Source organism: Dermacentor variabilis, chromosome 11 (assembly GCF_050947875.1).
Source record: "Dermacentor variabilis isolate Ectoservices chromosome 11, ASM5094787v1, whole genome shotgun sequence".
Lineage (NCBI taxonomy): Eukaryota > Metazoa > Arthropoda > Arachnida > Ixodida > Ixodidae > Dermacentor > Dermacentor variabilis.
Window position 1 is genome coordinate 41,102,115 of NC_134578.1, and position 13,798 is coordinate 41,115,912.

At 43.5% G+C, this 13,798-nt stretch overlaps 1 protein-coding gene across 2 annotated transcripts in view; it reads right to left on the reverse strand.

Annotated features, from left to right (window-relative positions):
* Positions 1-1,845: 1,845 nt before the first annotated feature.
* The window catches only part of LOC142564367 (uncharacterized), a 47,946-nt gene continuing 35,993 nt past the window's right edge, over positions 1,846-13,798 (reverse strand). The window contains exons 13-14 of one of the 2 annotated variants that reach the window (XM_075675351.1): positions 5,770-6,777; positions 1,846-4,336 (exon numbers count right to left, since the gene is read on the reverse strand). In XM_075675351.1, coding sequence (XP_075531466.1) covers positions 3,993-4,336; positions 5,770-6,777 — 1,352 coding nt within the window. In that variant the 3' untranslated portion in view covers positions 1,846-3,992. Of the gene's footprint in view, positions 4,337-5,769; positions 6,778-11,521; positions 12,678-13,798 lie in introns of those variants that run through there. The other variant, XM_075675352.1, reaches the window with a different exon arrangement.

The following is a 13,798-nucleotide window of genomic DNA, read 5'->3' on the forward strand; positions in this document are numbered from 1 at the left end:
TTATTATTATTATTATTATTATTATTATTATTATTATTATTATTATTATTATTATTATTATTATTATTATTATTATTATTATTATTATTATTATTATTATTATTATTATTATTATTATTAAAATTGGTAATTTGGACATCTTTTATCAAAACGCTCGTGAACTTCGCACCAAAGCACGTGAATCTTTCTCCAATATCATTTCGTCTTTTTTCATTTTTCTGTTGCTTCCGAAACTTGGCTTTTCCGTGACATTCCTTCTTCTGTCTTTTTTCTCCACACTGCAACGTTTTCCGTAGTGATCGCAGCTTCAGACGGTTTAAACAAAAAGGTGATGGGGTACGGATTGCTGTTGGTAGATGACTAATATGTGTTAACCACAACGTTATAGAAAGTACTCAACAGTCTTCTTGGCTTGAAATCAGCCTAGAGCGTCAAAAAGTATTAATCGGAGCTTTCTATATACCGAAGAGTAATTTCCCTGTATTATTTGAAGATACCATCTATTCTCACGAAAATGCCTTGCCTAAGCACGGCAAGCACAGCGTAATTCTTTTTGGTGATTTTAATAAACCTCGAATTGATTCGAGCACGCTACGCTTACCTGTAGATCTTGTCGTTACAATCATTAGAAAGAACAAATGCAGCCTGTTGGAATTTCTGTCCTGTTCACTTCAGCAACATAACTTCATTGTCAATTCTTGTGGCAGCGTCTCACACTTAATTATACATAAAATAAAATTCATCGTTCTGCAGCAAAATGGCCCAAATGTCTTCAGCCTGTGGCCAACGTACACGCAAACACACACACACACACACCGATTCAGCAGAAAGAACTTTATTGCGCGCGGAAAACATCAGTCGAGAACATTTCCCCTAAGGGATTATAATGGTTTCGCATTCCCACACGCACGCAGTCTTAAGTGTATCTGCTGAATTTTTATCTTTCTCCGAGGTAGCCATTAAAAAGAAACACTCGGCCAGTTCACAGGTTTAAAGGGAACAAACCTTTTACATTTATTTACACGAACTATTATTACTAAACGTTCAAAAGCAGAGAGAGTGTCGGAAACCTGTAATCTCTTCCGATTTCCACTTCGTTGCGCTGCTCATTGTCGTTTGCAGCGCTTGCCTCGCAGAAGAGGAGGTTTCCGGTCTCTTCCAGCATGCTCCCAGCATATCAGCCAGGAGCGTTGTTGAAAACGTCGGGGGGAGAAGGCGTACATGGCGCGCTGTTCGGCACCCCCCTGGAAATCGCTATTGGCCATAAGTGAGGAGTTTTCAGGGAATTCGGATGACCCTGTCCCAGAACACCCGTAGCTTTTTATCTGCGGCTCGTGATTAGGTTCTGGGAGGTCACCCGTTATCCCAAGCAGCGGGAACCTCCTCTGTTCATTACGCCGACGTGGGCATTTTCGATGGAGAAGGATTTCCCAACCATACACACACGCATACTTACGCATACGTTTCTGTACGCTACTTGTGCCCAATTCGTCGAGCACAAGACTAGCAGACGTTCGAGGCAGGTTTTGTGCTAGGTTTCAGAGGCCGATTGCTGTCGGTGCACTTGTCTCAACCGCCTATCTTATTGTTTCCGTAAGTAAATTATTCCAAGTTCAAACTTGTAGGATCTCCGGTTCCATTTCTCGGCCACTCACGTTATATGGATGGAAACAAACTCACAGTCAGCTGAGAAAACTTTCGCGTTTTGAAGCAGCGTAAAACGAAGTGGCCTTCGGCTCCAGCAACAGGTTGGAATAGAAAGTTAAATAAGACTTTCACTAGTACACTGCGATCATTGCATCTGCAGTGGAATTTCATCCCGTGAGAAATAAACAAAGCCGTGTAGCGAGGAGTGCCAGCATTTATTTAAATTTTCCACAATAACATAAGCAGTTTACCATCTAAACAATCTCATCAAATTACAGTTTCGTCATTGGTCGCTAAGAGCAAATAATAAGTAACAGGAGTAAACTAGCCATTTAAGGTCTGGCAAAATTTGTACCATAGTTTCAGTCGTCCTCTGGCTATTAGTCAGGGCCGTCGAGGTTTATAGCCTGGCACCGTACTATGTAGCCACCACATTCAGACATACGCATTCGATTGCAGTGTATGACAACAGGACATCTTCTTAACCTACAAAGTAAGACATTACCTTTTAGTTTACAAAATAAAGTGTACCACACAGCAGCGCTTGTCAAATGGTGGAGCATCCGCTTCGTATGCGAGAGGTACGGGTTTCAATCCCGGTGCCGCCGGCAATGCGCTGGTTCTTTCTAGTTTCTTTCTAGTCAGTAGACATCTACTACGACCTGGTGCTCAGTTGTAAATATGGGTTCTAATCTCGAAACAGGGCATATAGAGATTTTCCAGTGTCTCCGAGTGCCCCTTGACAAACCGACACCTTTCATGAAATAGCTTGAATATTTCACCAAAGGTGTGGTAGGGTCAAGGGGTGCCCAGAGACCCTTTCGAGATGAGAACCCATGCAAACAACTGAGTGCCGATTGGTGGTACATGTGTATGCATTAGAAGAAACCGTCAAAGATGAACATGTCAGCTCCGCTTTCCTCCCCCTCCACTCCATCTCTCTCTCTTCCTATTCCCTCTTTACCATCCCCTAGGGTAGGGTAGCCAACCAGACGCATTACTAGTTAACATCCCTGCCTTCTCTCTTTATGTCCTCCTTCTCCTCGTCTTCCTCCTCCTTCATGAAGTAGGGGAGCATTCACCGCTGCTGTGGTGGGCTGACAACTGCTGCCGCAGGGTACTTACCGGTAAAATAGACACAAGCGCGCTCCTGACCAGGTGTTGGGACGGCCCGACGCCGCCTGAACACAGTCTGGCGGTCATGTGCCTCACACCTACCAACAGGTGAGACAACTTCTAAGCGTCTAGAACACCCGTTGTATGCGAGCACCAGGCCTGCAGTGCGCTTGTACCTGTTTTGCCGTTAGGTAACCGGCGGTAACTCTAATGTGCCTCGTACTGCAATGGCGGAAGCTGGAATGTTTCGCCAAATGTGTGGCTGGGTCAAGGGGTGCCCAGATACCCTCGAAAATCTCTGTAGATACCTCTACCCATGAGAACTCATGTAAACAACTGTGTGCAAATTCGTGGTATATGTCTACGCATTAGAAGAAACCATCAAAAATGAACATGTACTTAAGTTGGAAGTGTTACTGCAATACATTTTACCTGCTGGGGGAAGGTAGGCCAACATAATCCACGTAAATATCATCCTTCTACCACAACACTATGATCACTATATGACTAGTAAAGGCTCGAGAAGCCTGATGGAAATTCCCCACACGAAGAACCTCGATCAACAGCGAATCTTTAGGTGGAAAAACAGAAGCCGCGTGGAAAGACATTTTGGTAGAGTGTGTAGCAGTTGATCACAGTTTACTACGCTATTTAATACACAACACTAGCGTAAGGAGGACGAAGACACGTGCTAGGGCGCTAAAAGACCAATATTCTCAGTAGTCAGTCTACTTGAAGAAAACGCCATGCCAACATTTTACGCACACGCGAGAGCGCTTGAGACATAACTGACCTATTGAAAGGTATTCAAAGCACTTAATAAAAGAACGATATAGACAACACACACCGCTCAAATACATAGTACACTGTACGCCTGATACGACGCCATACATGTGTTTACTATTATCTAGAAAAGAACATAGAAAGAAAGAAGGGGCCTAAAGAACAGCGAGAACAATACAAAGACAGCAGTGACTGTTAATTTTCTTTCCATGTAAAACAATAAACTGTCCATTTAGAAATGTATTGCCTAACTTTTTCAATGAGTAAGCGCTCTCCATGCTGTTTCTGCGTTGTTTTATAGATTTGTAGACAATGTCGTTCCGAGCTGAATCATTGTAGGCTGCCCCAGCAGTGGTTCTGGCATTTTGTCTCGTGTGACAGCTATACAATAATGTTAGTGTGCATACAGTTTGCTCACGCTTGCTTTTATAAGAAGAGTACGGCACTCAGTTGATCGTCGGATGATCGAACGCGGCATAATCCTTTTTGCCGCCAAGAGGTGTAAAGCGGACCCTGACTCTTGCTCCGTCCTGTATTTCGTCCTCGTACAGGCTGTACGCGTTGATGCTCACTGTGCAGGGCACGCCCGGGCTGAGCGTTGGAATGCGAAGCGCCATCCTGTCCGGCTCGAGAGAGACGCTGGTGCTGTTGCCCTTGACTTCGCCGTTCATGCAGGTGAAACTGACTTCGTAGCCGCCAGGGGGTCCGTTCCACGATTCCGGAGGCAGCCATGTTAGAGTGTGTCCCCCGTCCTTTTCCTCCACGGTCACATTCCTCGGCTTTTCGGGAACTGGAAAGTGGCGCCGTGAAGTGTGGATATCAGAGAGGCGAAAGTTGGGCATGAACGAATGGGCAGGCGCGAATGACTAGCGGCTGCTGTAGCACGCAGCATTTTCGAGGTTTTCCTGAAAAGTCTATATATTTTCGTTTTTATGAAAAAACGACCACTCCCTAAACCCCGCTGTGGGCAACCATGTAAAAGAATAATTTTTGTGTGCGTGAAGCGAGCTCACAATGTCTCACTCTGCCGGTCGTTGCTAATGTGTTAAAAAATAAGCAATAATTCACAATGATGTGATCGCCGGAAAGTGATTGCCGCAACAGATGCCGGAAACTTCATTTCCGGCATCTTGTGCGGCACACAAGCTTGACTGTAGTTTCCGTAAACAGTGGTAATGCAGACACTTCTCCGATGCTAGAATAAAGAAAAAGTCCCTGCAACAGAGTTAACCCTAAATATTATTTGGTGTCTGTGCACCTTCAAGTACTCAAACTGCTATAAGCGAGCTTGGTTGCTCGTAAAAAAGCCCTTCACTTAATATATCGAAATACAATGTTGTCAGTAAATTACCGCCACACGGAGTGTGATAAGCTGTGACAGAAAGCCGTCCCATTAATCTGTTCAGCGCCTGCTGTAAAAAGTTTTTTTTTTATAAGGGTTGATATTTTATCTCAAGCAATAGCGGAGTTAAGCAAAGGCTGACTAATACAACCGTTACCAAGGGTTGCTATCAAAGACAGAACTTGCTGCTGAATAAATCCAATGAACACATTTATTTATTGCAAGTTTATGGCTAGCTTTTTAACCAATGTGCGCCTTCCTTCATGAGTATAATATAACATTATTGTCGGAGAGTGAATTTCTGGCCTTCTGGGGTAAGTAAATCTTCAATAGCAGGAAGCCCTGCAAATGTGCAATAAGTAATTTCAAATATTCTGCCCTGTCACGTTCTGAAAACGCAATGATACCAAGTAAATTACCTTATTCATAGTGTTTCTCTTTATTAATTGTCAACGTTCGCCCTGATTTCACTTAAGATATTTCTCCTAATTTGAAGAGCTCGCAGTCTCGTTTCTCTTACATTGGCGTATTGATTTCCTCATAAAGCGCAAATTGGTGTTCTCTAGCGTAGCTAGGCATAAGGCATGTGTCAACACAGCACACCAAATTACTTCGATTGAAGGACTAGTGAAGTGTTTTTTGAGCACTGCACAAGTCCAATCCTTTCCAAAGTGTTACGATGGTACCGGTAGGCTTTCCGCAAACCTACTAAATACTTGAGCAATAAAACCCTTCCACCTCAGCATAGTGTGCCAGCAAAGTCTTTCCTTACCACTAAGTAATTTCTTATGAAAGCCATAAGTAGGCTCAAATCCATTAGTTTCGAATGCTAACACTGTCTTGACATACTTTAAGATGGAGGAAAACAGCATGACACTTACCACCGACGAGAGTTTCGAAGTCCTTGCTCTTCCCTTCTCCCACGAAGACTTGCCCTTCGCCGACGACTGTTGGAGTCACGGTGACCGTATAGTTCCTCCACGCTTTCAGATTTCCCAACTCTATCTCTCTGTCAGTTGTCGTAACGTTCCGCACAATAATTCGTTCCTGCTGGCTAACGTTTCCATTCATAGGCGTGTACGCGTCAGTACCTAAAATTGTAGTATTTCGGAGAACGTTCTGCGAGGGCTCAACGCTCAGAACCACCCTGTAGTACGCCCCACTTATTTCGTCAAAAACTGGCGCTTTCGACCACGAGACATGCGCGGAGTTTTCGGTTATATCCGCAATGGTGAGCTCGCTCAATTCCGAAATCTCGGGTGTCCAGCTCACTCCAGTGGTCTCGACTAGTTTTCCTTCGTACAGTTTATTTTCTGTCTTGACGAGCGGCTGAACTTTGGCTACAAGAGCGGCAAAATTCCTAACTCCTGGGAACGTTACCGTCGATAATGGAGCGTTTACCGCCTCGTCAAAGCAGTTTTGGGAGCCTGCGTTCGACCCTATGCAAAGAATGACGCGGAACTGCACCTCAGCGCTGGAATTCTGCATGTTAGTGGTAGTCCAGGAGATGACTACGTCGGAAGACGACATGGTCCTGTTGGTCGTTCCAATGTCGACATTAGCCACGGCGGGGAGTCCATCGGGTTTGGTTGTCGCTGACTGGAGTAGCGGCTTGCCGTGCCACATTACGTTGCCGACCACGTAATCAGCAATTACTTCAACCACGTAGGTTGTGTAGGGTTGGAGACGGTCGATAATTGTGTTCGTGCTATGTAAAGACACTGTGAGTATGTCGTCGGCTGCCCTGTGAGTCTGGTTGTGATGGTCCAACCACCAGAACACCCGGTAACCTTTCAGAAATTCACGTGCGACTGGAGCGTCCCAAGAAATTCGAAGTGATGTACCGCTGATGGCTTCAGCAGTAAGGTTGGTGACGTCTCCCTGAAATCCTAAAAAAAATAGGAAAAAAGAAGCTTCAGCTAATTACTAAAAGAATGCTTTTTTTCACTTAGTTGCTCCTGTTGTTCTTTAAACACCTCGCAAAGCTTATAAGAAAGTTAATTAAAACGCCGCTGGCAGAAACTGTCATGCTAGCTCAGAGCCAATATTCCTTGCATTGTATATGCCTAGCCATGTAAGCATGCTTTTTTCCAAACATACAATTTTCATTAATGTGTTGAATATTTCTCAATTAGCATAAAATATAACATTCGAAATGCTTTTGTTTGGCCTCTAATCAGGCACCTTGTAATACGCACATGCCTTTTTCTTGGTACTTCTGAGATCACAAATTGCTTAAACGCATCGTATTCTTCAGGCGCTCACTAAAAGTAGAGGCGGATAAAATTGTAAGTAGATCCTGGCAAGTGCATTTAATTAAGGTTGCTAAGCAAGTTTTAAACATTTTTTACTGGTGCCTGCGTATAATTCCACTGTGCTAGTTTTGTCGGTGAACCAGTTGATAACATAAATAAATAAATAAATAAATAAATAAATAAATAAATAAGCAACCTAAAAAGATGTATAACTAGAGCAAGAGCACATTCATCAACCTTTACTTTAAATAAACTTATCGGCTTCCGCGTAATAACTTGAAACATGTGAAATGTTCTCGAACTGGAGAGGCTTTAGCATATACTGCGTGTTTCACATACGATATAATATTTCAGCCCACTGAGTGTCCACCTCCATTTCTCGGTTTCTAGTACATCACTACTTATTTATAGTCAGGTATATTCCAGGGACAATAAAACTACACACTATTAAACGGCATGTGGGTACCTACATCACTATAACAGCACGAGCTTCTAGCTCACCACATGGCTTTTCTGATGTGGCGGCTGTTGCCAACTGCTAGTCGAGCTGATGCCATAGTAACTTAACAAAAGCGACGACCCTATCCAAAAGGCGACCAGCCTTCTGTAGCCACACCAGCTCAAGCAAAAAAGCAGTCCTGTAGCTTACAAAAATATTGCTTGCGTTTGCCATTTTTTGCGGCTCAGTGCTAATTTTCTGGGTGCGGATCTTTTGTATAAGTACGAGGATGCAGGTTTATAGTGAGCTACGGAGACTGCATAGCCGCGATGTCTTCGGAACGTTTCAAGAGGCTGCTTTGGAATGCCAGATAAGCACCTCGCGATACATTTTCAGTCAAATGATACCCACATATAAAGCCTACATCTCGGAGTGGCACCGCTCTTAAAATTATGTTTTGTCCTGTAACGCGTTCTCGAATCTACATTCGTAATATAATTTTATTTGTGTACATGAGGCTGCCCTAGGTTATTCAGTCTTGCCAACTTCTGCACCTTCGTTTTTAGTCGCAGGCGAAGCCGAAATATAGTCATGGTCGGGTCAAAAACTCAGTTCAAGACAAAGCCGTATGATCCTTTACTTCTTTGACGTTTCGATTTGTTTTTCTCCGAGTTCCTCCCTGATGGTTGTCAATATGGTGGTGCATGCGTTGTAGAAGCTAGGTAGTGCTCCGCTACCTCGAGTCGAGGAAAACGCCATCGGAGATTGAAAAATGTCCGTATTCCCAAATTAGTTTAGCCTTACTTGCTCGCTTATATGACATTCAGAGCATTTTTTGGCATTCAGAGCATTTCAACGGACCTTTGCCAGGCGTAAATTTAAGTGGAGCACTTATACGATCGTAATAGGAGATGGAACTAACATCTATCAAGGGCTGATGCGTCAGACCATAAAAATAAGACTAATTTATAACGATGTCTTTTTATAGAAAGCAACATTTTACTTTCGCAAAGCAACATGAAGAATATAAGAAAAGTAGTGATTGAGCTCGCGAAGGTTTTCAATGAAGACGAATGTTAGTGTCATAGCAAGTTCAATGAATTTAATTCTACGACCCTCCTCTAGAACGTGCGCGCTTTCTTTTAGGAATTTCTCATAACATTGAAATAAGCCCAATAACGGCAGGAGTACAAGATTGTTAGACAGGCGAATGTGTACAACTTCTGTAATCCGTTATACCGCCGAATAAAAATAGATTTGCAATGTATGGTAAATGTGAATTTGTTCTTACCCAGGACAGTACCTAAGCAACACTGTTGTCTACCGCAGTAATGAACTGCCAAACTCTTAGGAAGGCACAATAGTATAGAAGGAGGCACTAGTATTGCACATAACGACTTTTCATCGATCACTGAAGCGGGAGCTGTTCTTCAGCGCAAGTTCCACATGCCGGAGAACATGAGAAATTGCCGGGTTTTTTTTTCTTAGTTTGAAACAACAGGTAAGACGCATTAAACCGTCACCGATATCACGCATCACAATTAATTTTCAACACGAAAAATCGATTGCCGCACAATTATTTCTCGCAAACATCCCATAAATAAGAAGGTGCCCTTTACTAAACTGACAAATTCGTAAGTGGAAAATCGAACGGATTTATTCTTTGTGGCAGCACTCGCTTTGAAAGCAATGGTCTTCGCCTCCTTTCAGGGGACGCTGCTTACTCCACAAATAGTGTGTTTCAGTAACAGGTAAGGAATGGCAAGATGGAATATCATGCAAACGTTTGCGCCTTTCAGTGTCATGCACGAGTATCACTCGGATACCATTATGTTTTAAATAAGTGACAACTACGAGCCTGTCTCGCTCACGTGTTTGGGCTCTCTTTGTAAGTGCCAGTAACAGGCGTGGCAGATTCAACCTATTTCAACGTTCTGTCGAGTTTCCGCATTGGCCGCTAGAGGGCCAAAGCCATTGGTATACGTTCGTCTGGTAAAAAACATTGAAAATATCTAGTTCCCTCTTTGGCCACTAGGGGTCCAAAGCCGTTGGCCTACGTTCATCTGGCAAGTACATAAAAAATGGCGGCCGCCAATTGCGTGCTTTCGGGCCCGTCACGAAAGCGCAGCTGTCACTTGATTCAGTGCTCATGCTCCAAGGATGATTTCCTTCTCCATGAAATTACTGAGAGTGATGGTAGTATTTTCAGTGCTATACATACATGCAGTGACTTGAATGCCACTGACTACGACGATATTTATGATACGGAATGACAGTGAAAGAAGTTAGATGGAGGGAAGCATCCGCCAACGCCTCCTCGCTCTATATTTCGTGTATTTGCAGACATTATAGGACATTTGCTGCACCCATGTAAAATGTAATTTGTATGAGGAAAGAAACAAGATGTTATGCAGATCTATAATAAAACATGTCATGCTCTGAACATATTTTCGGATTTATTGCAGCCACATAGAGCGTATAAAAACCGCATATCATTAGCTTCAACAACGGAGCTGTGTAATAACTGATCGAATACAGGACAAAACGTTGCTGACAGTCCACTCGTCCAACCTGCTTTATTGTTCGGGGAGCTATACATGAACACCATTAAAGCCGCAAAGATTTTGAAATAATCAAATACGAGGCCATGCCAGTTTTCTTGCGGTTGTAAATAAATAATGCGACTAAATAAATTTATTAGCATCAATTTTTGTTTCGAGGTTATTAATTCGCAGGGGTGATAGCACAAACAAAGAATACTGAAGACGAATCAAGAACATTTTAAATTGCTGGAGGAGGAGGAGGAGGAGGAAGAAAAAAAACTAAGGCAGGAACGTAGAGCCAAACGCGTGTCCGGCTTGCTACCCTACGCAGATGCAAGGAGGCTGAGAGATGAAAAGAAAGTAAATCGAGGGAAGGAAGAAGGCACTGGTAGCGAAAACAGGTACGGGTGTCCATCACGCCTACAATCGGTCAATGAGACCAGTCGATTACACATAATGTAACAATGACCGCTTCGCCTTCCAAGTGTGCGATGCGTGGGGCGATGGTTCAAGGATCTTAGTCTCTGAAAATTCTCTATTATCTTGCCGATTTAACAAACTCCGAAGAATAGCGCGTTCGGTGTTAAGGCGATGACAAAAAGACGTGTTCTATAGTCTCTTCACAGCTGCAGGAGTCAGCGATGGGCGTGTCTGACATTCCAACAAGGAATGAGTCGGCTTTCATAAAAACCACCTCTATCCATAAGCATCGCAGTAAAGCTGCATCATGGCGGGAAAAGTGGGATGAAATTTGCAGCTGCAACGAAGGGCAAAGTCTACAGCTATGACAGTTCGAGACACTCGGGGTGCTCCACGAAGTTTATGTTCTCGTGTGACCAAACAAAGACCTCTCGCCGCTTCTGCTCTTGACAAAGGTGTGGGAACTGTCTGGGTTTCCTTGTGGGCTGACTGGGGGGCACCACCAAGAGGGTCATTCTGAAGAGGTGCCTTGCAAGCGCAAAAAAAGAACTACGCACATTCCAGGTGGTGCTCGCACTATGTAATTAACATCATCACGTAGGGCATGTTAAACGGCCGTAGGCGTTGTCATGTGGTACACCTGGAACTTCATTGTGACTTGTAAGGCCGGCAGGAGCATAGTGTCGGCGCAGCGCGCGACAGAGACCGATATATGGGGTGTAAATGTGTGCTCGTTGTCCAAGCTCCTCGTTCAGACTGAACAGCGTCATCTGTCGTAGGGACACTGCTGAATGACGGGACTTGGTAATTCCAGGAATCTTGAGGCGTACTTGCGACTGCCATGGCTCCTTCAGGTTTCCCTATATCCACAACGTTATCTGGCTTTGGTATCAAAAGAGAAGGCACAGCGTTCGCGTATAGCAGCTAATCGAACAGTGTGTAACGTAGGACGAAATAAAGTCGACAAACACGTCGCTGACTAACAAGCAGTGTTTATTGCACTTGAAAGGCAATACATATGCTAACGAGGATCTGCGCAGGCAACAAAAGACAAAAATAATCTCAGGTCACTGTTGTCGGCAGGCAGTTGTGCGTTGTCTGTAGTCATTACTTCGACCTGTCTGAAGGGCTGTTCGATTGCCTTCTAAGAATGGCCCAACCAGCCCCCAGTTGAGCACTCATGCAGTTTAATTCGTATATAGGCTATCTGTGGGGTCCCTACGAAGCTCTCTATGCGAACTATGCAAATGCTAGATGGTCCCGTTACAATGTATGTTGATTAGGATAAGCCCATGATTGGCGTGTGTTACACCTGAAGGACCTATGTATTCTCCGCATACTCCTTTTGTTTTGCTGTTTTGTCCCATGTGTGCTAAACCTTCTTGATTTGAAATATTTAGCAATTTTATTTGCCTATGCAGCGCGCTCTTTTTTCATAACAGCTCGCGTTATCATTAAGAAATGTTGAGTTCACTTCGCGTGAGCTATAGCTATCGCCACCTGTCCTTCAATGGTATGGCAATCGTGCTCAACAAACGCTCTAACTTCCACCACGTAATCTTTTCCTGCCGACGCCGGCTGCAAGAAGATAGTTTCTTTCACATCCGATGTCGTCTTCCGGCTTTGGCAAGCTGGCTTTGAACTGGAAGCAGTAACAGCTGAAGCATCGTTCAGGGGGCACAAGACCACTAAATATCCGGTTACCGGTGCACCACCCGTATCACTGGGAGGTTTCCATGTTACCAAGGCCTTTGCTGAGGTGTCACTTGCTGCGAGAACATCGAGTGTCAGATACGCAGGTGCGCTGCTGGGCAGTGGATTTGTGGTTCCTTCGCCAGTAGTTTGCACTATAACAGAGCGGTCTTTAAGGGCTTCATTCGAGGAAACTACATAAATGATGTATGCCGTGTAGGGTTCAAGATCGGTGATGACAACCTCCCGTCCGTGCTCCTCTGGGGCAAATGAGACGTTTCTGGCTGTGACTTCACTTGCGAGGGTGGCCCGCTTTGGTCTCCAGGAGATGGTATATTCCTCCGGAGACTTTGCATCAATGCTACGCCGTAGCCAACTGACCTCAAGGGCGCTGGCGTTAAGGGCTTTCACTGAGACTTCAGGCGTGTAGTCACTGGTGTCTGTTGTGGTGAGGTGATGGGAAAAAGCCAGATAAAACAGGAAGCAAGCTCATGCAAATTCTTGATCTAGTAATGCTTATATATATATATATATATATATATATATATATATATATATATATATATATATATATATATGTGTGTGTGTGTGTGTGTGTTGTATAATCACCCCTTACACAATACTCCTTCTGGAGCCTGTGAGGTTTCTGAATAATAATAATAATAATAATAATAATAATAATAATAATAATATGTTTTTCGGATGAATATATGTGGGAAAGGGAAGACAGTGTTCGTGACACTGTCAGTGCGACGATGACTGCCTCTGAATTTGTTGATCGTGCATTAAGGAATCACATTTTTTTGCAAATAAAAAAACAATTTTGCCTTATGCTAGAGTGAGTAGCTATAGCACTTATAACACCATAACACCAACAGATATTGTGAGAACGTTCACATTCTGCACATACTTTCCAAATCGTACTTTAAGTGGTATCATAGATATTTTCGGCATTTAAAGGCCTTCGTAGTTATAACAAATGAAGCGAAGTTATAGTATAGAAGAATGAAGCCGGGGGGGGGGGGGGGCAGAGCATTACCAAGAAACCTGACAACGTTTTTGTCATTTGTTCAGGACTTCTTAAGAGTGCCCTCGTGGCTCATTTCGGAAGTTCTCGCACTCAACGCGCACTTAGTGGGGCTTAGTCACCATGTAGAATTTTAAAAAGGTGGCAGAGCGCCTTGCTTATTTGCCTTCTGTCCGCAAATCGTGTTTAAATATTTTAAGTCACGTTGCTCAAAATATTGTCACATGCACTCAAAGATGGATCAATACACCACCAATACATTCGCTTGCGTTTTATTTGAATGCTATTCCGCCTTCAAATGTCATCATTTGTCAGAGATTTGGTAGTGGTTGGATACTCACTTTCTTACTTTTGCGCGAACGGATATTATTTAATGCGTTTAGATACCACATGAATACTTTCACAACAAACAACAAATTCTGATGTGGTTAGGTGATTTTTATCCGTAACTGGATGTAGGGTACTTAGAATATTGATTATTAAGGGATAAGCGAAATAAGTTAAACTCAGAAGTGTAGTTCAGCAAATAAAATT